The sequence below is a fragment of the Crotalus tigris genome, unplaced genomic scaffold (genome assembly GCF_016545835.1).
Source record: "Crotalus tigris isolate CLP2741 ecotype Arizona unplaced genomic scaffold, ASM1654583v1 scf7180000020297.256355, whole genome shotgun sequence".
Classification (NCBI taxonomy): Eukaryota; Metazoa; Chordata; class Lepidosauria; order Squamata; family Viperidae; genus Crotalus; species Crotalus tigris.
In genome coordinates, this window is record NW_024097953.1 from 27,892 (window position 1) to 52,931 (window position 25,040).

A 25,040-nucleotide genomic window follows, 5' to 3' on the forward strand; every position below is an offset into this window, starting at 1 on the left:
TGTATCCACATTTTTCAGAGAAGAGTTCTCTGCCATACGTTTCAATTACAATCCTGTCTGCTGCTATCTGCTTACAGGGACAGGTGTAAAAGGAACACAGCACAAAGCTATGCAAAGACCAACCTAACTGTGAAGACCAATGAGGTGGTGCAGCAGTTAGAGTGCAGTACTGCAGGCCACTTTAGCTGACTGTGTTCAGCAGGTCAGCGGTTCAAATCTCACCGGCTCACGGTTGACTCAGCCTTCCATCTTTCCGGGGTAGGTAAAATGAGGACCCAGATTGTTGGGGGCAATGTAAATATGTGTAAGTATAGACCTGGTGAGAAATCTGGCAACTCTTCAAGACTCATAACTCCTGCTTGAGGTGTACCCCAGTAAGCAATGTATATATATATATATATATAGGAGTTATGAGTCTTGAAGAGTTGCCAGATTTCTCACCAGGTCTGTTGGCAGAGCAACCCCATCCAGTACCAAAGATGGCATAAAATTAATCCTTTTAACTTAGAGTCCATGTTGGAAAACAGTACAAATTTAATCAAACTTAATCAGTGGAACGATTTACATCCATAAGTTGTAGGTGCTCCAACCCTGAAGGCTTTTAAGAAGAGATTGGACAACAATTTGTCTGAAATGGTGTAGGGCTTCCTGCCTGAGCAGGGGGTTGGACTAGATGACCTCCAAGGTCCCTTCCATTATTCTGGTAATTTAAAATTGGGGTCATCAATTTCTTTCCATATTCCAGATCTCTACTGATAAAACACAAAGTTATGTTGTATTCTCTTCAAATACACTCCATGTAGTAATATTTATTGATTATTCTATCAGTCATATTTAGAGAGGATCATTCTTCAGCATGCATGTAATTTGCAGAGTAGAAAAGACGAGATTCCTGCCCAAAATCTGGATCAAGGAGAACCAATAAGAGTCATCCAGGAGCACATCAGGATTAGCATGCCTCTTGTTCACCTAGTTTTTGTTGCACATGCTCAGCTTTAGATCTGTTGGGTTGCTTCAATTTAATATCAAGGCTTATAAATGTATTATCCCAGTGTTCCTCACATTTCTGTTTAGGCTCTGCCCTTTGTCCACTGCTTGTTGATGCAGATCTTCTTTAAAAGACCATTTAAATTTTGACCGTATCCCCAGATATTATATTAGAGCGGTTCTCTGACCCCTTGTGTGTACTATGGCTGCTTTCAACCTTTGTGGAGTGTATTTACTTAAATATCTGCTGCTCTTTTGTTTTCAAATTATTTTAAGAAAATATGCTGGGCATTGTCATAATGGAGTTGGAGAGGCTTATAACTTTATTTAATTATTTTTAAATTTAGAACTTGCCCATCACTCAATGACTTCACAATGTTTCACACATTCAGACATTTAAAAACAACAATCAGAACTGTAAGAGATTATGAAGAAGATTGCAAAGATAACAAAATCCTGGGTAGGAACCAAAAAGAAATCCACACAATGCAGGAAAGGTCATCGTTCATCTCAAGAATGTCCCAGGTGAGGAGTGAAGTGTTGAAAACCCTTAAAAAAACAGAACTGTGGGGGTCTTCAGGAATTCACAGGGAACCTTGTCCATTTCCTTAGGTGTCACCAACTCAAACTCCTCTCAGTTCACACCACCAGAGCTTGCCCCAGGCACTCTGATCTTTCCTGCCCAGATCAGGGCAAATCTGAGCAATTTTATCCTTCAGATAGCCTGAATAATCTTCTCAGAGACTTGGCAGATGTTCTGAGGGGCTCTCCCTAACCAGTAAGGGAGATGCTTAAATATGGCTGCTGCATGGCTAACAGAAAACACAATGAGGATGGGAAAATATTGCTATTTCATTACCCTTATTACCATGAGGTGATTCCTAATATGGGCTCTTACATGTGTTTGGTCAAATTCTCTTCAGGTTTTCCTCCAATATTCTCCCGTCACCCTTCAGGTATTTCATCTTCTGGAGCTTCACCATAAACCGAAGTACAGCACAGCATTTTCAAAGAATGGAGGTAGGATCCAAGACTGTATCCACCTGCCCATTGCAGTCAGGACTAAGGCCTTACCTGGACCAGCAGATACAATCAAAGCAACATTATTAGGCATCAACCTGACATTCAAATGCAACAGCTTGAACCTGGAGCCACAATGGATCTGGTAGCCAGGAACTGAGCATAAAAGCCAAAGGCCATGCAGTGGGACAACTTTTGAGATGCAGATCAGATGTCACCAAGTATGACCCATCTTCTATCTGTTACAGTCAGAATGCTTCTACCTTTCCTGTCATCTTCCCTCTCTCACTCAAATCCCCAGTTAACTCTTACTGGCCAGGGTATATATAGCAATGTCCTCCTTCTCCAGATGTGAATAGTAATCCCAAGAGAAAAACTGACCCAGGGACATCAGGAACACAGGGACTTCCAACCACATCTACCAAACACTTGGCAATCTTTGAGCAGGAGGGGAGGATTCACACACATTCTCAAAGAAGGGCAGGCCAAAGGGGCACCACCACACCAACTACTTCTACAAACATAGAAGAGGGAATACAAAGTCTCCCTAAACCAGTTTCAGGGAGGATGTGGCAAGAAAACATGTCACACCATGGACCATGCTGTGTGAATTGCCACCATCACAGCTGTAGACCTCACAGCCCTCTGTATGTTTAGTAAAATAAAAAAAAACTTCAAAATATAAACTTTCTCAGTGCTTATACAAATATGGAAGAACAACAGAGAGAGCAACAAGAAAAAAATAAATAAAAACTTCAATCTACTTTATAACTTTCTCCCTATTAAGCAACTGGTATAGTCCACAGGCTGTCTGTCATTTATTTATTTATTTATTTATTTATTTATTTATTTATTTATTTATGAGACTTATATACTGCTTTAAGTGCAAGCACTCTCTAAGCAGTGTACACCAGTAAGCAATGTATATATATATTTACATTGCCCCCAACAATCTGGGTCCTCATTTTACCTACCTCGGAAGGATGGAAGGCTGAGTCAACCTTGAGCTGGTGAGATTTGAACTGCTGACCTGCTGAACATAGTCAGCTAAAGTGGCCTGCAGTATTGCACTCTAACTTCTGCGCCACTTCGGCTCATCCTCAAGTTCTTAATCAAATCTGATCCAAAAACTGATATTTCTAGAAAAGATGAGAAATAAAATTTCACCACAGCCACAAGTAATTTTCAAATCAGCTCCAATTAGGATTCAGATATAGAGATCTCATAGAAAAGAAAATCCCAAGTAAATCCTACTCTGAACATTAGACAGGGTTCAAGGTTATCGATTACTTAATTGGCGTTAAAAGACAGGCAGCACTAGGGTTAAAGGCCACCAAACTAAAATGCCATTGCTTCATTGCTCTGGCTGATATTTTTTCCAGTGGTCACTGAACAGAAGATACCACAGAGAAGGACACCAAAAGTCATTATTTAGAGGTTGAACTATCTTCCTCCACTATCACTTTCTGTCATGACAGGAACGACCAAAACCATTACAGAACAGTGTCCCCAGGGATATATCTGTGGTTTTCTCACTATCATGCTTTTCTCCAGCTACTCCTCTGTAAATGGAACCCCTAAGATGTTTAGGATCCCTAGAGAAGAAGTTGCTTCTCATTGTAATTTTCACAATTCTGTTCTTTGGTACCTCTTCTGCTACTTCTCCAGTGACTGCCTCTGAGGTAAACATCAAGACTGAAGAAACAAGGAAAGGATCTTGCATCAGAAAAAGATAAATGCCTCAGATCATGCTCTGTGAGGCACAAGATAAGGGATAGGTAGAGATTTTGCTCTTGCATGTACCTTTCTCTCCTTTCCAGATGCAGCTCAGTTTGTCTCTATCTGACTCAGGAAAGCCACTAGATATTCCAATTTGTGAGAGTGCTTTGAATTCATCTAACTTTTCTTGTTGTTCTTGTTTAGAAACAGGAAGGAGATTGATTCAAGCCTATGAATTATGGACTTCCTGCTTCTGGTTCTAATGATGCTGGTGTCCCTGCCAGTCTCTGGGAAGCCGAGAATGAAGTGCCTGTTGAGCTTTGAGCACCAGGATGGAAAAAAACAATGGAGCTATTACAGGCCAGGAGATCATCTCATTAGTATGATCACCACTGGAACAAAAATACTGCATACACCAACATTATCTTTCAACATGTCTCCTTCTAGTCAGCCTAGCTAGTAAGTCGTTCTGAGTGATGGAGTTGCATTCTTTTCATTCACCGTTTTAACACTTTCTTTCTTTTCTTATGCCAATATTGCATGACCTGTTTAAACATTTTGATTTCTATTGCTTCTCTCTTTTGTCTTATTTTCTAGAAAAAAAAGAACTCAGACACAAGATGGAGGGGGAGAAAAAAATAGTCCAGAATATATATCTTTCACACTTAAATTCAATTTGGTTTAAATGGGTTGCAGTTGCGTCTGCCCAGCCCATTTCATTTTTTTAAATAATTACTCACTTTCAATGTCTGATCCTTATAGGAATAGAGACTGATGTCACTTATGAAATATCCTCTTCCCATTATGACGGTTCTACTTTAATGATTGAATTATTTTGAATCCTGGTTTATATTGGAAGAAAGATTCCTTGCCTACTTTAGAAGAATGGATATTTAAAGTATCTAGTTTTGCAGAAATAGCAAAAAATTCTGCTTATTTAAAGGATCATACACAAGAAAGATATATTATTGTATGGGGAAGGTGGATAGATTATATTCAGAAAAAGTATGAAATTAAAAAGTTTCATTTATTTTATGAATGAATATTAAATATTATAGAGAATTGTTTTATAGGTTATGGAGTTAAAGGTTAATTATGATAATTTTTTTCTCTTTTCTTTTTTTCTTTTTCTTTTTAATTATTATAAATTTTGTTATTATTAACCCTGTATTCTGCTCTGGGAAGTGAAGGGAGGGGGGTTGGGGGTGGGAGGGAGGGTAAGGGGGGTTTTCTTACTTTAAAATTTTATTGTATTTTTTATAAATGTTTGTATGTTAAAAATAAAAAAAATTCAATTAAAAAAATGATTGAATTATTTTGAATCCTGGTTACTAGGCAGATGAAAATTAGTACTGCTATAAATAGTGGTTTCTTTGTGATTCTTAAACTAAGTAGAAAACTATCTCCATTCCATGTCCCCAAAACCCATTCAAATGAAATGGTGTTGGGTTACTACCATTTGCCTCTGGTATCAATGCTACTGACATCAGATGTTCTTGCTTTGACAACAGATGGAAATGTATCCATCTTTTCTCTATCGCTTTTAGAGTTCATTGATGCTGGGAGGGGGAATGTGGATGAGAGTCCAGCTAGTCATAACAATAATAACTCAGCCGTGGGATCCCAAGGTTATTAGGTCCAGAGTTGATAGAAATTTGGTGGGCAGGAGAGATGGGGAGAAAGCCCACGCTTCAAGTTAATTGGGAAATGTGATTTATGACTGTTAATTGGAGAAAGGAATTGAGCTTTGCTACTTTGTGCCAGGGGAAGGGAATTCAGTTTTTGGCTTTAACTATGTAGTGCCAATACTTTGTTTCTCGAATAAAAAATTATTTAAGGAAAACAATGCCTTGAAGTTCTTTTGAAGAGATTCATCTGTCAGAACCATGACATCTGGTTTTCGTTCAGTATTGGCTTAAGACTCAGAAGGCTTGTGGAGACAAAGGGGATTAAATTGAAAAAGTATTTTGTTATTGCTGTTGATGATGCTGATATTAATATGAACATTTTTATCTTAGTTTACCTTTTGATAAGTTAAGAATACTACGCTACATTTTTAATATTCAAATGGTCAGCAAAACTCTCTGGGTTATGCAAAATCTCACACTTGGCTATAACATCCATGACAACTATTTGAACACACTTGGGACTTCAGATGCCTTGCTGGACATGCTGTCTACTGGAGAAGCCAATGTTCCCAACTACAGCTGTGGAAGGAAAGGCAACATTTTGATTCTTATTGATGCAGCTCCTGAAGATATCTCCACTGAGATGTCAACATTAGGAGGCACCTACAAAGTCCCTCAGGTTTGTTTGTATGTTTTTCTGTAGGTAAATTGAGTGTGATAGTAGGTTGGTATGTGATAGATCCAACCATATCTTCTCTTCAGAACTGAAGAACTGCTTATCACCATGATATTGTAGGTGTGATGGTTAGGGATTGGGATCCACAGTGTGGAGGAGGAAAGAATTACATTACATTACACCATCATCATCATCATCACAGTGCTGGGCTGCATTAACAGAGGGATAGACTCAAGATCACAGGAAGTATTAATACCACTTTACAATGCCATGGTAAGGCCACACTTGGAATACTGCATCCAGTTTTGGTCAGCACAATGTAAAAAAGATGCTGAGACTCTAGAAAGAGTACAGAGAAGAGCAACAAAGATGGTTAGGGGACTGGAGGCTAAAACATATAAGGAATGGTTGCTGGAATTGGGTATGTCTAGTTTAACGAAGAGAAGGACGAGGGGGGACATGATAGCAGTGTTCCAATATCTCAAGGGCTGCCACAAAGAAGAGGGAGTCAAGCTATTCTCCAAGGCACCTGAAGGCAGGACAAGAAGCAATGGATGGAAACTGATCAAGGAGAGAAGCAACTTAGAACTAAGGAGAAACTTCCCAACAGTTAGAACAATTAACCAATGGAACAACCTGCCTCCAGAAGTGGTGAATGTTCCAACACTGGAAGTTTTTAAGAAGAGACTGGACAGCCATTTGTCAGAAATGGTGTAGGGTCCCTTCCAACTTTATTAATATTATTATTTTAAAAAATCATCATCATCATCATGGTCTTCTGCTTCTGTATAAAAGGAAGGTGAAACAGAGGTGGGAAGCTCATCTTTTGTACATAATCTTAACAAAAATAACAGTGTTTTTAATGATCAATTAATCACAGATTTGTGAAAAGAATTGTACTTCTTTTTCAGTCTTACCTATATCTGAAAAAATGTTTTGACTTATCCACTTGGAGGGACCACTATAATTAATTAATCACTTTATTTAAAAATTACAAGGATATTAGCTAACATGTCAACTATGTTTTGCCTTAAAACATTCATAATGAAATTCATCATAAAAGGCTTAAAGAGCAATACAGCCGCTGGGGAGGACTTTCTGCCAGCTGAATTATTCAAAAAATATCCACAGTGGTGGTGTCCTCTATTGGCAAGTTCATTTATACATATCAGTAATTATTACCATATCCAGTTGGGTTGAAGATGGCTGTAGTAGTTTCTATATATTAAAAATGGAATAGAAAGGACCCTAGCAATTACAGGTCCATTAGTCTAGTAGGTATTGTGGCTAAAATATATGCTTGGATCCTCTTAAGTAGAGTTGAGAGAGGGTAGATGAACAAATAATTTCTTGCTGAAGAACAAGCAAGCTGTTGACAGAGTTTTGCCTGACCAAGATCACTTACTGTGTCATCCTCAAAGGAACTAAATCCACAATGGAGGGAAGCATGTAGTACCTCAAGTGTAGTACCTCAAGATTCTGTATTAGGCTCAGTGCCCATCAATTGGTGTTACATTAAATCTATGGAAACTGACAAATTTCCCCAAATTCTGTCTTTTGGAAGAGACAAAATTTCAATTAATTAATTAATTAATCCAATTCTTGAATTGTACAAGTGACAAATTATATTGGAAGCTGTGGTCTTCCTATCTCTTGTGCAACTGGAAAACAAGCTAAAAAGATTGTTGGACAAAGACATCAGATATTGAAGCAGGAAAAGATACAGCCATCCTCACTAAGGATGGCACATTAAAATGGATGGGCCACTACAAGTTGGTATACACTTCAACACAGAAATTTCTAAACACTTAAGATGGTATTTACTCAAACAGGATTTGAGCAACTTGAATGGAAGATTTAACCAAGACCCCCATAATGAACACAGACTTGTATTTACTGAGCTCCAGAGAGAGACAAAACACATCTATTATTTGAATGTTAATTATATAAGAAAGATTAAATGAACAACATATTGGGATCCCTATATTAAAACAATGTATTTCCCTTTATGGATTACTGCCTTGTCGTGGCGAAGGGGCTTGCATAACTCAATGAAGCTATAAGCTATGCTGTGCAGGGCCACCCAAGACGCACAGGTTATAGCAGAGAGTTCTGACAAAATGTGATCCACTGGAGAAGGAAATGGCAAACCACTCCAGTATCTTTGCCATGAAAACCCCATGGACAGTATTAAAAGGAAAAAAGATATGACGCTGGAAGATGAGCCCCTCAGGTCGGAAGGTGTCCAATATGCTACTGGGGAAGAGCAGAGGGCTAGTACTAGTAGCACCAGAAAGAATGACGCGACTGGGCCAAAGCCGAAAGGACGCTCAGCTGTGGATATATCTGGTGGTGAAAGGAAAGTCCGATGCTGTAAAGATCTTTTCTCCATAGGAACCTGGAATGTAAGATCCATGAATCAAGGCAAGCTAGACTAGTCAAAAAAGAGATGACAAGACTGAACATCGACATCTTAGGAATCAGCGAACTAAAATGGACAGGGATGGGTGAATTTAACTCAGATGACCATCAGGTATACTACTGTGGGCAAGAATCCCTCAGAAGAAATGGAGTAGCCTTCATAGTCAATAAAAGAATACAAAAAGCAATATTGGGATACAATCCCCAAAATGACAGAATGATCTCAATTCGAATCCAAGGCAAACCATTCAATATCACAGTAGTCCAAATCTATGCCCCAACCACTGGTGCTGAAGAGGATGAAATTGACCAGTTCTATGAAGCCCTAGAGGACCTTATAGAATTAACACCAAAAAATGATGTCCTTATCATCATGGGGGATTGGAATGCTAAGGTAGGAAGCCAAAAGATAACCGGAATAACAGGCAAGTTTGGCCTTGGAGTACAAAATGAAGCAGGGCACAGGCTAATAGAATTTTGTCAAGAGAATACAATGGTCATAACAAACACTCTTTTCCAACAACCCAAGAGACGGCTCTACACATGGACATCACCAGACGGTCAACATAGAAATCAGATTGACTATGTGCTCTGTAGCCAAAGATGGAGAAGCTCTATACAGTCAGTAAAAACAAGACCAGGAGCTAAATATGAACTAAATCATATTCCTGATGAATATACAGTAGAGGTGACAAATAGATTTAAGGAACTGGTTCTGATAGACAGAGTGCCTGAAGAACTATGGATGGAAGTTCGCAACATTGTTCAAGAGGTAGCAACTAAAACCATCCCAAAGAAAAAGAAATGCAAGAAAGCAAAATGGCTGTCTGAGGAAGCTTTGCAAATAGCTGAGGAAAGAAGGGAAGTGAAAGGCAAAGGAGAAAGAGAAAGATACACCCAATTGAATGCAGAATTCCAGAGAGTAGCTAGAAGAGATAAGAATGCCTTCTTAAATGAACAGTGCAAAGAAATAGAAGAAAACAACAGAATAGGGAGGACCAGAGATCTCTTCAAGAAAATTGGAGATATGAAGGGAACATTTCATGCAAAGATGGGCATGATAAAGGACCAAATGGCAGAGACCTAACAGAGGCAGAAGAGATTAAGAAGAGATGGCAAAACTACACAGAAGAACTATACAAGAATGAGCTTAACATCCCAGATAACCACAATGAGATGATCATTGACCTCGAACCAGACATCCTAGAATGTGAAGTGAAATGGGCCTTAGAAAATCTGAGCAACAACAAAGCTAGTGGAGGTGACAGTATTCCAGCTGAGCTATTCAAAATCTTAAAAGACGATGCAGTAAAAGTGCTACACTCAATTTGCCAGCAAATTTGGAAAACTCAACAGTGGCCACAGGATTGGAAAAGGTCAGTTTACATTCCAATTCCAAAGAAAGGCAATGCCAAAGAATGTTCAAACTATCGCACCATTGCACTCATTTCACATGCTAGTAAAGTTATGCTTAAAATCCTACAAGCTAGACTCCAGCAGTATGTGGATCGAGAACTACCAGAAGTACAGGCAGGATTTCTAAGAGGCAGAGGAACTAGAGATCAAATTGCCAACATACGCTGGATCATGGAGAAAGCTAGGGAGTTCCAGAAAAACATCTACTTCTGCTTCATTGACTATGCAAAAGCCTTTGATTGTGTGGATCACAACAAATTGTGGCAAGTTCTTAAAGAGATGGGAGTACCAGACCATCTCATTTGTCTCCTGAGAAACCTATATGCGGGTCAAGAAGCAACAGTGAGAACCGAACACGGAACCACTGATTGGTTCAAAATTGGAAAAGGAGTCCGGCAAGGCTGTATACTGTCACCCTGCCTATTTAACTTATATGCAGAGCACATCATGAGAAAGGCAGGGCTAGATGAATCAAAAGTTGGAATTAAGATTGCCGGGAGAAATATCAACAACCTAAGATATGCAGATGATACCACTCTAATGGCAGAAAGTGAAGAGGAACTAAAGAGCCTCTTGATGCGGGTGAAGAAGGAGAGTGCAAAAGTTGGCTTGAAACTCAACATTAAGAAAACCAAAATCATGGCATCCGGCCCTCTCAATTCCTGGCAAATAGATGGGGAAGAAATGGAGGTAGTGACAGATTTTATTTTTCTGGGCTCCAAGATCACCTCAGATGGGGACTGCAGCCAAGAAATTAAAAGACGCTTGCTCCTGGGGAGGAAAGCTATGGCAAATCTAGACAGCATACTAAAAAGCAGAGACATCACCCTGCCAACAAAAGTGCGTATAGTCCAGGCCATGGTTTTCCCAGTTGCAATTATGGCTGTGAAAGTTGGACCATAAGAAAGGCTGAGCGCAAAAGAATTGAGGCCTTTGAACTATGGTGCTGGAGAAGACTCCTGCGAGTCCCTTGGACTGCAAGGCGTTCAAACCGGTCAATCCTAGAAGAGATCAACCCCGACTGCTCTTTAGAAGGCCAGATCCTGAAGTTGAAACTCAATTACTTTGGCCACCTAATGAGAAGGAAGGATTCACTGGAGAAGAGCCTAATGCTGGGAAAGATTGAGGGCAATAGAAGAAAGGGGACGACAGAGAATGAGATGGCTGGATGGAGTCACTGAAGCAGTAGGTGAATTTAAATGGACTCCAGAAGATGGTAGAGGACAGGAAGACCTGGAGGAACGTTGTCCATGGGGTCGCGATGGGTCGGACACGACTTCGCAGTTAACAACAACAACAACAACAATTTTCTGAGTGGTCAAAATTCAAAAAGTATATACAATGTGTTTGTTTAATTTAAACAAAACATTTCAGTTGAGATCTGCGTATGCAGGTTGATTGCCATAAATTGTAGGGATGATACAGAAATATGATTTGCATTCTTTATTCTTATTCTTTTTAACTTATTTTCTTTCATGCTATTAGAATACAATATAATAACAGATTTGGAAGGGACTTTTGAGGTCTTCTAGTCCAATCCCCTGCTCAGGCAGGAAACCCTATACCATTTCAGATAAATGGTTAACCAATCTCTTCATAAAAACGTCCACTGGTTAATTGTTCTAACTGGCAGGAAATTTCTTCTTAGTTCTAGGTTACTTCTCTCCTTGATTAGTTTCCATCGATTGCTTCTTGTCCTGCCCTCAGGACAGTTTTATATGTTTTTATTAATGTTACCTTTTTATTCTGTATCTTCATATTGCTTAATGTCTAATCAGCAATAAACTATTAAAATATATTTATGAGAATTAAATTGGATTTCCTTAAAGCTAATATTTTAGAATTAAACTGACTCCAAATATAAATATTTGCTGTTGCTTTTTCAGACCAGTTTTGAATTATTTTCAGAGTTTCTGCATGATAAAAGTCAATTGCCCTTTTACCACCGGCTTTGCCCAAAAAAGGGATTTCTCTACTCAGGAATTATCCAAGTGCTCCTCCATTTCAGATGGAATTTGATTGGTCTCTTTGCTTCCGACACAGAAAATGGGGAGAGTTTCATGAGGACTTTTACTCCTTTGCTTGTCAAGAATGGAATTTGTGTTGTTATATCCCAACGATTCTCAAGGACTGGACATCCAGCACCCCTCAGGGGCACCATTTTTAGGTGGAGACAAGTGAATGTCTTTGTTCATTACATAGAATATGGTGTTGTTTTGGAGAGACTCCTTCCATTCCATTCTATACTTAAGCATTTGCCAGGACCCATTGAAGGGAAAGTCTGGATCACAACACTCATTGGACTATTTCCATTGGGAAAGCACAGACTTCTCAAATATGTGCACAGTATCTGGACTCTTGATTTTGTGAGAAAAAACAAGCCAGCAAAGGATGCCTTTGTACCCAATTTCTTTCTGGATCCACCATTTGGAGCCCAGTCATTTCTCTGTTCTTTTTCAAAGCACACCTATTCTGTCAAAGGCCGGAAAAGATGCACTGAGAAATCACCACTGGAGACCCAAAAGAAAAAGAACATGATCCAAATCATGAATTTCCACCATTTTTATAGTGCCATTAAGACTCTGGTCCATGCTTTGGATGCTGCATATTCCTCTAGATCCAGGAATAGAAGGAAGTATGGCATAGTGAGGTTGGAGGCTCCAAGGCTGCAGCCCTGGCAGGTATGGGATCCTGACAAGGATCCATCCAACTTAGTTTCTTTTGAGAATAAATCCAAAGGAACCTCTTCATTGTTGACTTTCTTCAAGGTTAAGAGCAGCTCCTTTGATCTCATCCTTGGCTTCATTATTGTTTCCTGAAGTTGATCCAGTTTTTGTGTAGTATCTTCTCCAAATATGGTGCCTATAAATTGCACTTGTACTTGAATTGGTGTCTTGCCATCCACAAAGTTCACTCCTTGAGACTATGAATACATTTGCCTTCTTTCCATGAGCATCGTGTTGCTGACTCACATTCAGTTTACAATCAACTACTGTTTTAAGATCATTTTCACAAACACTCTTATCAAGTCTGGTGTCTGTCTTCCTTTTCCTTGTGCATCATCAATGACAGCACCACCAAATTAATTACTTGTCTGTCATCAAATCATTAAAATACTACCTCTGTTACTGAGTTATTATAATCATTGACCAGTATAGATATATAATACTATGAGAAAAAACAAACAAACTCTTAAAAGATCTACATTGTATCTGGCATCCATTTGTTCTTATACAAGATTATATAGCATATCAAGTCCTAGTTGCTAAAGTCCTAATTGCTAAAAATGAGATTTTTCTACTGCATTTTATTAATGCATGTTTTCTATAGGAAATTATGTTTTTTTCTGAAAGTTTGGTATTATTGAAGATGATTCAATTTTAATTATCCATTTAATTATTGTACCATCCTGCCCTCATTTAATTAGGTTCCTAATCATCAAATCAGAAATTTGTTTGTTAATGCTTTACCAGAATCAATTTATATTATCAGCATTCCCTCAATCTATTAAAATGTTTAGTCAGAGAAGAGAAGGGGAGTCAAAACTGAATAACGGGCAGAGAAAAAAATCAGAAAAATCCTCCCTAACTAAGGCTGTAAAAAGAGTTGGTGAGACATTTGTACTTTCAGACATGCAATGTCATCTCATCCAGCAAGATGAGCAACCTATAAATTTGACAGATACATATAAATTTGATAAATAAATAAATGAGGGCTCCTTGGTGCTCTCTGAGCTTGCTTGTTTTCCTGCAGACGTTTTCTTATCCTAACTAGGTAACATCATCAGAGCTAGTAAGGAGCGCTGTTTGCTGTCCGTTTATAAACTAGCATTGGTGATGTTAACCTAGTTAGGGTAATGAAACATCTGCAAGAAAACAAGCAAGCTCAGAGAGCACCAAGGACCCCTCATTTCAACCCTGAGCTACAAATATTCTCCTTCATAAATAAATAAATATTATCTTAATGTGGCCTTAACATAAAAAAAAAGAATTAGTTCATCTAATCATGTTTCCCATTTTGAAAATCCATGCTTTTGGAATCCACCTGTTGCTTTCAAGAAGCTTAGGAATATTCTCTTTGTCCAATGTATTTGTGACCTTTTGTATAATGTTCCCCTTAACTGTCAAATAGTTTGAATTATACTTTTTTCAATATGTGACATTGTCAATATGTTTGGCACATTTTGCTGAACTTTTCTTTTTCACTTTTGAAGGTAGGGGTAAAATTTGCGCTCCCAGCTAAGAACATTTGCAAGTTAGACCACCATAGAAGAAAAATTCAAATAAGAACAAGGAATAAGTTACCAAGAACAATGCTTTTAAAATTCCTACATGTTCCTATTATAGCTCCATCCCTTTCTGGAGAAGAATGAGTTTTTCAATCATTCTACATTCAAACTGTACTGGGATCAAAATGGAGATTTAGCAGGTGATATAAAAATCATTAACTGGCTGGTTTCTCCCAAGATGGTTCTCATCAAAAACAACCTAGGATATTTTGAAAGAGAGAGATTTATCATCAGCCAAGATCATCTGTTACAGCTACAGTTGCTCAACAAGGTGGGAGAACTATTGATGTCTTCTCTCTAATTTCAAATAGGCTCTGCCCCATTTCATTGAGCTGCATGAGCATGATAGGAGAGCACCTCAAGTGCTAGGGATTGTGATTTGCTTGCTCCTTGTCCTCAAATAGCAAAGAAAGTGGTAATTCTGTTGACCAATGCCTGAATTCAGGTTTGGATTGAATTGAATGAAATTGAATCAAGACTGAATGGAGGTCCTGTTGGTCCCAGTGGGGAAAAAAATCTTTGGAATCAGAATTTACTTTGCAATACTTGGGGCCAACATGGCAAGATGTTTTAAGCAATCCAGACTTGGCCTAAGTTATTCATTCCAATCTTTCACCCCACTGTGATAGTGCAATAGGCTTTCTGCTCTTATGAAGGCTTTCTCTTACGTGGAATCATACTGATTCACATAATAATGTGCCCTAAAAACTGAAGCCCTAAAACATGACTTTGACTCAAGAGAAAAGCCCTGGCAGATATGTGAAGGAAAGAAGAACAATTTGAAGCAAAACACTGCTTAGATTTGGACTTTGGCTTGTAAGACAGCACAATATCTGAAAATACCTTGAATGCAATTTTTCATCTTGATTGTTACCTGCCTCAAGTCTGCTGAAAAAAAAGAGATTCCAAATTTAAGTAATAACAAATATGGGTTTGTTCCTCCACGCCAGTTGTTGTTACTTAATTGTCGTTCTTCAACAGAAAGGAGTTTTCTTGGATACCTAGTTGAGCTTTAGAAATGTCTCTTTCTGACATAGGACTCATACCTATATCCCATGTGCTGGAGAAATAGATGCCAGAGTTACCCTTTTGAAGGATACATTCTCATGACCTCAACTCCCTCTCCCTTCACTACAGTTCCAGAAACTGAGCAGTCAATTTTACTGTTATTTCAATAGCATGTCATCATATCAGGGTGCTTACGCTAACATATTTTCTTTGGAATTCCTTTTTTCCCCCAGCTTAGACTCTTCCTCAGTCCAAATGTGTGGAAAAATGCCATCCTGGATTTGTCAAGCAGAAGAGAGAAGGAGAACCAGTTTGTTGCTACGATTGTGTTCCTTGTCCAGCAGGGACCATTTCCACTCAAGAAGGTGAGTGACACCAAAGAAAAATGCAGGTCTTGTGGAAGTAGATTCATCCAGAGAATTTTCATAAAGGGCAAATTATAAGACAGCTTAAAGCTTAGCTGTTTTCTCATTTATTTTCAAGTTGCACAATTTGTAATCTAAAGGGAAGAATACCAAAAAGATCTTGAAGGAATATCTGGACAAAGATAGGAGGGTGTGGCAGATGGGCCAGGTTTTTACTATGGCCAGAAAAAATGCCATATGTTTTTTTTTTTTCAATGTGGTCTTCCATATTTACCTCTCTAAGAATATCTGAGTTTTTTGAAACTTGAAGAATTGTCTTAGGCCCATCTCCTAGAATGATTGTTGCAATGCATTCTACATGGGCTTTGTTGGAATATTCATGAGCAGGAAGAGTCATGTGGTAACTCAGTCAGCCAATGTGAAGAAAGTGCAATAGGGAGTTTGTTATATCTATCACAGTGGTCCAGACCAGACATAGCTTGTGCAGTAAGCATTTTGAGTCGTTTTATTGCTGCACCTACAAAGTTACATTGGATGGGTGTAAAAAGGGTTCTCAGATATTTAAAGGGAACCATAAATTTGGATCTTCAAATACAGATTACTGAGGAATTGAAATTAAAGTGTTATGTCGATAGTGACTATACAAATGACATAAACACAAGGAAATCAAATTCTGGGATTATAATATTGTTTGGAGGGACTCTGATTGGATGGAAGTCCAGAAAACAAACAATTGTTGCTATTTCAACAGTGGAAGCAGAATTTATTGCTTTATCTGAATTGTGTTCTGAAGTAACATGGTATGTACAGTTGTTGCAAGATATAAATATTAATGTAAAAGAATCTGTAAAGGTATTTGAAGACAATGCTGCCTGTATAAAAATGGGAACTGGTGACAGGGTGAAGAACAGAAGTAAACATGTAGACATTAAGTATTGTAATGTCAGGGAAGCTGTAAAAGGAAAATTGATTAGTTTACATCATTGTTCTTCTGAGGATAATTTGGCAGACATGATGACTAAACCATTGGGTAGTGTTCACTATGGAGAATGTATTAAGTCAATAGGTCTGATGTCTCTTCCTGTCATGAAGGGAGGAGTGTTGGCTGACTGAGTCATGTGGTAACTCAGTCAGCCAATGTGAAGAAAGTGTTACTGAGTCTGTGCAAAAGGTATTGAGTTAGGAGCTGAATTTTCAGTCTCAGGTTTGTCTCTGTATCTCTCTGTAAGAAGTCTTCATTGAGCTATGTTGCTGTAAAGAAGAATGTATGGTATTGTAAATATTTTGATATGAATATAAAAAAGTTATTTGAATCAGCTAAATGCAGTCAACTTTGAGAGCTTCTGATTTATTTTTCACCAACAGAGAAATTAAAATTCTCTAACAGGCTTCCCCCTGAGGATCACTGAGAAGGTGTTGCTGGTCCACAATGAGGTGATGTGTACAATTATGTGTGCAACTCATTACACAAAAATTACTGCTGCTGCCAGTAGCCATTCCAGATTATTTGTAGGACTAACTTTTTCTACCAGCCAAGTAAATTTTACAAAAGAACTATCCTCTGGTTTCCCATACATTAACAAATAACATCTTACATGATATAGAAAGTTTGCCTAGAAAGATAAACTGATTCATTTTTTACCTCTGATAATGTATTTTCCTATGAAGGTTCTGCACATTATAGGGGAAATCATTAATGACCTATAAATTCCCCCAATTAGGTAGACCTTAGCAATAGGGATTAAAACACACACACACACACACAGAAAGAGAGAGAGAGAGAGAGAGAGAGAGAGAGAGAGAGAGAGAGAGAGAGAGAGACTATTAGACCACTCTTATTTTTGGAGGGTTTGGGGGGGGGTCAGCTGTAACAAATGCTTCTTTGAAAATGCTCATGGGGTCAGCTGTTATCCCAAAAAGTATTTCTTTAAAAGTGACAGAACAGAATATCAAAGAATTGATGCTTTTTGGTTTTTTCAGATACAGAAAAGTGCACCAAATGTCCAGATGATAAATATCCAAACGAGGACCGGATCCACTGTATCCCCAAAGTTATAACCTTCCTGTCTTATGAAGAATGTCTGGGTATTATCCTGATCTCTTTTACCCTGTTCTTGTTCCTAACCACAGGCCTTGTTTTAACCCTTTTCATCAAATACCGAGACACTCCCATTGTCAAAGCCAACAACCAGGACCTCTCTTACATCCTCCTGGTCTCCCTCCTGCTTTGCTTCTTGTCTTCTTTTCTCTTCATTGGTCAACCAAGTAAAGCCACCTGCCTTCTCCAACAAACAATTTTCAGCATCATTTTCTCAGTTGCAATTTCTTCTCTTTTGGCCAAAACGATCATAGTAGTGCTGGTTTTCCTGGCCACAAAACCAGGAAACCGAGTGAAGAGGTGGTTGGGGAAGAGCTTGGCCAACTCCATCATCCTTTTTTGTTCTGCTGTCCAAATTATCATCTGCTCCATCTGGCTGGGAGTTTATCCCCCATTCCCTGACTCTGACCTCCACTCCCAGACTGGAGCGATCATCCTGCAATGCAATGAAAACTCTATTGTCTTGTTCTACATCACCCTTAGTTATATGGGCTTCTTAGCTACCATCTGCTTCATGGTGGCTTTCCTAGCCAGGAATCTACCTGGATCCTTCAATGAAGCCAAGCTGATCACCTTCAGTATGCTGTTCTTCTGCAGTGTCTGGGTGAGTTTTGTGCCCACTTACCTGAGCACCAAAGGAAAATACATGGTAGTTGTTCAGATCTTCTCCATCTTGGCCTCCAGTGCTGGTCTTCTGGGCTGTATCTTCATCCCCAAGTGCTACATAATCATTCTGAGGCCAGACCTAAATAAAAAGGAGCAGCTTACGACCAGAAGAAATGTAGAAATGTGAGACAGGGGAATGTCAACTCTCAACATGTTCCACCAACAGGCCCAACCTAGAAAATGGTCCAAGCTGTTCTCCAGGGATGACTAGGCCAACATTTTTGCTTCAAATTGTTAAACAGCAAGCAGAAGTTAAGATTGTGAGGAAAGCAAGTTCTATGAGTAGTGAGAGAGGATTAAAAAGCTGGGAATACAGAAGAATTGCATGTGGCAACTATGACACTTTTGTTTCTCAGTACATTTTACCAAAACTGCTATGGCAAATGCAATGGATAGTGTTTCTTTTTATTTAGACAATAACTCTTTCTTGAGGATAGTAAGGAAAAACAACTCGAGGCTTGCTAATTATGAATATTCATGCTACATCATGTATTAAGCATGCATATGTACCATTATCATTTTGTCCTCTTTTCCTGAAATGTATCAATATGAGTGCATCCTTTTGTCTGCAGGATTTCCTCCCACTATTTTCTAGGAAAATTCCTTCAGTCTACATTGAATAAACAGTCTGCAGTGAGCCTTGATTATTGGATTTTTGGGGTCCTGTATTTTTTTTCTACAGAAACTGGTGCCAGCCATGAGATTCACAATCTAAACCCTGGTGGATTCTGTGTGATTCCATACATTCAGATTTGAGACCTGGTCTTGCTTACAAACGACAAGGATGAAATGTCAGTTTTCTCCAATCGTTTGGTGCACCTGAGCTCATTGGAAGTCAAGGAAGAAGCATAATAAAGATGGTGTGAGGGAGGGGGGGGTCTTCCTATAATCTCACAATCCCTTCTTTCGTGCGTGTGTATGTATATGTGTGTGAGATTTACAGTCTTCATGTTGTTCATAGGGACAACACGCAGGAAGTTCTATAATGTGGGTGCTTTTAAACTGATCCCGTGTCTCTGCTCATTTCCAAATAATGGCACCATTTAGGAGGCTGTGTAAAGCAACCATCTGTGTTTAAAAATCAGTTTTAGCTCTCAGCCTTCACTCTTTTTCACACATTCACCGAGTTTGGCAAATAGCAAGAAAATCTGAATCATCCTCTACTACAAGGATCCCCAACCCCCGGTCCATGGACTGGCACTGGACTGCGGCATGCCAGTAACTGGCCCATGCAAACAAGCAAAGCTGCATTTGCTGGATGCAGGCAACATGCAAAAACACGCCTCCTTCAATTCACAGAAAAACCTTTCTCCATGGAACTGGTCCCTGGTGTCCAAAAGTTGGGGGTCACTGCTCTACTAAACCTACAGGAATATCTTTGAACTTGCAAATGAAGCATCAGCATTTGCAAATCCTTGCCACTAAAAAGGAAGTAACAAATTATTAGTTAGTAAAGGAAGCTTTGTCTTTGCAGTGAATGGGCTAAACCCTTTTTAATATTAAAAAAATGCATTTCAGACATCACTGTCTGCAAACTTCTAGGAAGGAAGGGTCTTAGAATCATATAATCATAAGTCTGGAAAGGACCTTGGAAGTCTTCTATTCCAACCCCCTGCCCAAGAAAAAGTCCTTAAATCGTTATGAAAAAATGGCTGTCCAACCTTCTCTTGAAAACCTCTAGTGATGGTGCATTCACAACAAATTTGCAGACGACACCAAACTGGCAGGAATGGCCAACATTCCAGAAGACAGGCTTAAGATACAGAAGGATCTGGACAGACTTGAACACTGGGCACTATCTAACAAAATGAAATTCAATGATGAAAAAAGCAAGGTTCTACATTTAGGCAAGAAAAACCAAATGCACAAGTACAGCATAGGTGGCACCATGCTCAATAGTAGTACCTGTGAGAGGGACCTCAGAGTCCTAGTAGACAATCACCTAAATATGAGCCAGCAGTGTGCTGCAGCTGCCAAAAAGGCCAACACAGTGCTAGGCTGCATTAACAGAGGGATAGAATCAATATCACATGAAGTATTAATACCACTTTACAAGGCCTTGGTAAGGCCACACTTGGAATACCGCATCCAGTTTTGGTCACCACGATATAAAAAAGATGTTGAGACTCTAGAAAGAGTACAGAGAAGAGCAACAAAGATGATTAGGGGACTGGAGGCTAAAACATATAAGGAACGGTTGCTAGAATTGGGTATGTCTAGTTTAACGAAGAGAAGAACAAGGGGGGACATGATAGATATTTCAATATCTCAGGGGCTGCCATAAAGAAGAGGGAATCAAGCTATTTTCCAAAGCACCTGAAGGCAGGACAAGAAGTAACAGGTGGAAACTAATCAAGGAGAGAAGCAACCTAGAACTACGGAGAAACTTCCTGACAGTGAGAACAATTAATCAGTGGAACAACCTGCCTCCAGAAGTAGTGAATGTCCCAACAGTGGAAGTTTTTAAGAAGAGACTGGACAGCCATTTGCCCGAAATGGTGTAGGGTTTCCTGCCTGAGCAGGGGGTTGGACTAGATGACCTCCAAGGTCCCTTCCAACTTTACTATTATTATTATTATTACTCTGAGAGCAAAACTGTTCCATTGGTTTACTGTTCTCCCTGTCAGGAAATTCCCACTTATTTCCAGGTTAGATCTCCCTTTGATGAACTTCTACACACAGTTTCTTGTCCTGCCTTCAGGTGCTATCAAGAATAAGTTGACCCCCTCTTCTCTGTGACAGCCCTTCAGATATTGGAAGATGGCTATCGTGACTCCCCTGAGCCTTCTCTTCATTTGGGTAAACATATCTAGTTCCCTTAGCCATTCATCATTTGATTTACCTCCAGACCCTTTTGTTGTTCTTCTCTGAACTCCTTCTAGAGCATCAGCATCTCTTTTGCATCTTAGAACATAGAATAGAATAATAGAGTTGGAAGGGACCTTGGAGATCTTCTAGCCCAACCCCCTGCTAGAGCAGGAGATGGTATGCAATTTCAGATAAATGGTTGTCCATTCTCTTTTTGAAAGTGATGGAGCACATAGAATTTCAGAAGTCAAGCTATTCAATTGGTAAATTGCTCTCACCATTAGGAAATTTCTCCTTTGTTCTAGGTTGCTTCTCTCCTTGGTTAGTTTCCATCCATTGTTTCTTGTCTTGCCTTCAGGTGCTTTGGAAAATAGTTTGACCCCCTCATCTTTGTAGGAGCCCCTCAAATAGTGGAACACTGCTATCATATATATCCTAGTCCTTCTTTTCATTAGACTAGACATACTTAATTATTGTAATCATTCTTACTGTGTTTTAGCCTCCAGACCCCTTGTCATTCTTCTCTGCACTCTTTCCAATATCTTTTTTTGAATTGTGGCGACCAGAACTGGATGCAGTATTCCAAGTGTGGTCTTATAAAGCTTTGTAAAGTGGTTCTAGAAGTTCACATGATTTTGATTGTATTCCCTAAGGATGGGCTGCAGCCCGAGTCCAAAAGCTTGGAAAAACTAAACCTCTGGTCATGGTGACTGACCCAGATTGGATCCTGCAGCATTATCCTGGGACACAATATATTCACCTTCATTTCTCCTTCCTCTTTACTCCCTACCTCCTTATATGATTGTTTATCTAGTGTTTTTTGCTTGGAATTAGGTTCTAAAGGTGATGAACATTGGCCACCCTCCCCCTTCAATTTTAATTTAAAGCCCTTCTGATAAGATGAGCCAGTTATTTTCCAAATATATTCTTCCCAGTTCTTGTGAGATTCAATCCATTCATTGCCAGGAGCCCTTCATGTAGGTAATGCAGACCATGGACTAGGAAACTGAAATTTTCTTGACGACATCAGTTTTTAAGCCAGTGGCTCATTTCTAAAATCCTTTGCTCCCTCATTGGATGTTGGCCTTTTTTGGGAAGTATACAGTGAGGGGAAAAAAATATTTGATCCCCTGCTGATTTTTTACATTTGCCTGCAGACAAAGAAATGATCGGTCTATAATTTTAATGGTAGGTTTATTTTAATAGTGAGAGACAGAATAAAAAAATCCAGAAAAATGTATTTCAAAAAAGTTATAAATTGATTTGCATTTTAATGAGTGAAATAAGTATTTGACCCCTTCGCAAAACATGACTTAGTCCTTGGTGGCAAAACCCTTGTTGACAATTACAGAGGTCAGACGTTTCTTGTAGTTGGCAGCAGGTTTGAACACATCTCAGGAGGGATTTTGTCCCACTGCTCTTTGCAGATCCTCTCCAAGTCATTGAAATTTCAAAGTTGATGTTTGACAGCTTGAACCTTCATCTCTCTCCACTGATTTTCTATGGGATTAAGATCTGGAGACTGGCTAGGCCACTCCAGGACCTTAATGTGCTTCTTCTTGAGCCACTCCTTTGTTGCTGAAATACCCATCCATGACCCATTTTCAATGCCCTGGCTGAGGGAAGAAGGTTCTCACCCAAGATTTGATGGTACATGACCCCGTCCATTGTCCCTTTGATGTGGTGAAATTGTCTTGTCCCCTTCGCAGAAAAATACCCCCAAAGCATAATGTTTCCACCTCCAAGCTTAACGGTGGGGATAGTTTTTCTTGGGGTTATAGACAGCATTCCTCCTCCTCCAAACATTGTGAGTTGAGTTGATGCCAAAGAGCTTAATGTTGGTCTCATCTTTTTGATAGTTCGCTAAAAAATTTAAAATTTCTAAAAATTAAATATTTTCTCTGTTGTGAAGTGTCAGTTTACAATAGCTTACAAAAGTTCTTGGCCCTTTATTCTCTGCCTTGAAAATTCATCATTATCTTCCCTATTTTTGAAGTGTCATGTTTTTTTTTTCCTGTGATTCCTTTCCCCTCTTAGATCATTAAAAATTTCTTAAAGAATTAAAATAAACATTGTTTTCAATTTGGTTAAACTGAAAAAAGAAATTGAAAAATTGAAAAAAAAAACATTTAAATTTGAAAAAGAAATTGAAAAATTGAAAAAAAAAGTAATTTAAAACATTGAAAAAAGAATATAAAAATTGGAAAAAGAAATTTAAAATTTAAAAATTTGATTTCTTTTAAATTTAGAGATTTTAAAAATATGAAAATTTGCAAAAGTTTTTGGCACCTCTATGAAGTGATATGCACTTCTTTTTGCTGGAAATCTCTGTGTCAACGCTGCTAATATTGAATATTCTTGCTTTGACAAAATATGCAGAACTGTCTGGTATTTTTATAGTTAATTCAGATGATAGAGAAAAGGGAGGGGAAATAAGAAAAGCCCGGGAAAAGGAACGGAAGTGAATCTCTGCCGTCTGGGCTAATTGGAAGATGTGACTTCTGACTGCAAGATAAGGGAGGGGTTTAGCAAGAAAAGTTAGATGCCAGCAAGAGGAATTCAGTTTCTGGCATAAACCTCCATGATGTGCCATCAATTTGTAACACTGTTAATAAAGGCTTTAGGATAAACATGCCTGGAAGTTCTTTGAAGTGTTTCATTAGTCAGAACCATGACACTCTGGCTGTTTTCTAGGAGGTGTTTTGCTCTTAACACTCCACTCTCTGCCTTGAAAGTTTATTCCTTTCCTCCCTGTCCAGAAGTGCTTTGTACTTATCCTTTTCCTACCTGCCTTCTTGCCTTTCAGTTGCCTGGCCAATGCCAGTGTTCTCAGGTACAATGTGCTGATATGTCTATAGCAGACATGTCAAACACAAGGTCCAGGGCCCGGATGCGGCCTGCAAAGTGGTTTCATGTGGCCTGCAAAGCCATCCTGGAAACAGTGAGGGAACAACCTTTGCTGCCTTGGGCCTGGCCCAGGAGCCGGCCGGGAGCCAATGTATAATTTTATGGTAGCCATCTTGGCATTTGCCCCAGTGGACCATGCCTTGGCACTTGCCCCGGTCCCACCCCCTTCTGCCAGAGACCCTCAGATCTGTCTCACTCCTGCCCAGGCCCTCACAGGCACCCTTGACGTGAATGATGTAGAACTGACCACGTCCACCCAGTAGGCCACACCCACCCAGTAGGTGACACCCACTCTGGCCACACCCACCTGCCCCCCCCAGGGCAACCACAATGCTGATGCGGCCCTCAGTGAAATTGAGTTTGACACCCCTGGTCTATAGTGTGAGTTTCCTGCCTCTTCATCAGCTCTCATCTAAAAATGTATATTTCTAGAACAGATAGTAAATAAAAACGTCACCTCAGGTAGAAGGAATTTAAAAATCAGTTATAAATTAAGTTTAACATATGGAGATCTCATAGAAAAGAAAATTCTAAAGAGGACCCACTCTTAATATTAGGCAGGATTCCTGAAATGGAAATTGGGAAATTTCAGTTTGAGGGGCATCAACAAGAGAGGAACGGGCAGAGGATAACTTGCATAACTTACAATTGTAAAGATCAACACAAGGAGGAATTTAAGGAATCCTTACCTGTATTGGCTTCGGAAGTTAGACCTACAAAGTCTTTGGAGCAATCTTCAGAAATGGAAATTGGGAAATTTCAGCTTGAGGGTGCAACATATAAATGCAAAGAAAAAGTAACATATAAATGTAAAGAGAAAGACCAACAGAAGAAGGAGGTTGAGGAAGTTTCACAGGTACTGATTCCTGAGCTTGGGGGTCAACCAGGACTTACAAACTCTTTGGAGCGATCTTCAAGGGCAGAATTCCATGCATTCTTTTCGATGCTTGCGGGCAAGAGAGACCGACATGGATTGTGCTTATAGTAGATGCAACTGGCTATTAGACAGAAAATTATGGATATTGAATGAGAA

The 25,040-nt window shown here is 39.2% G+C and overlaps 1 protein-coding gene across 1 annotated transcript; it reads left to right on the forward strand.

Annotated features, from left to right (window-relative positions):
• Positions 1–1,503: 1,503 nt before the first annotated feature.
• LOC120318601 (vomeronasal type-2 receptor 26-like) lies at positions 1,504–18,419 on the forward strand. The gene is made up of 3 exons (XM_039366416.1): positions 1,504–1,512; positions 1,911–2,007; positions 17,509–18,419. The coding sequence occupies exons 1-3, from the start codon at positions 1,504–1,506 to the stop codon at positions 18,417–18,419; spliced, it is 1,017 nt and encodes a 338-aa protein (XP_039222350.1).
• The last annotated feature ends 6,621 nt before the right edge of the window (positions 18,420–25,040 follow it).

What these genes read in the sequence shown, in the direction of transcription:
- LOC120318601 (XM_039366416.1), top strand. An exon ending in AGCATTTTCAAAGAATGGAG is followed by an intron (nt 2,008 to 17,508) that starts GTAGGATCCAAG and finishes TGGTTTTTTCAG; the next exon opens with ATACAGAAAAGTGCACCAAA.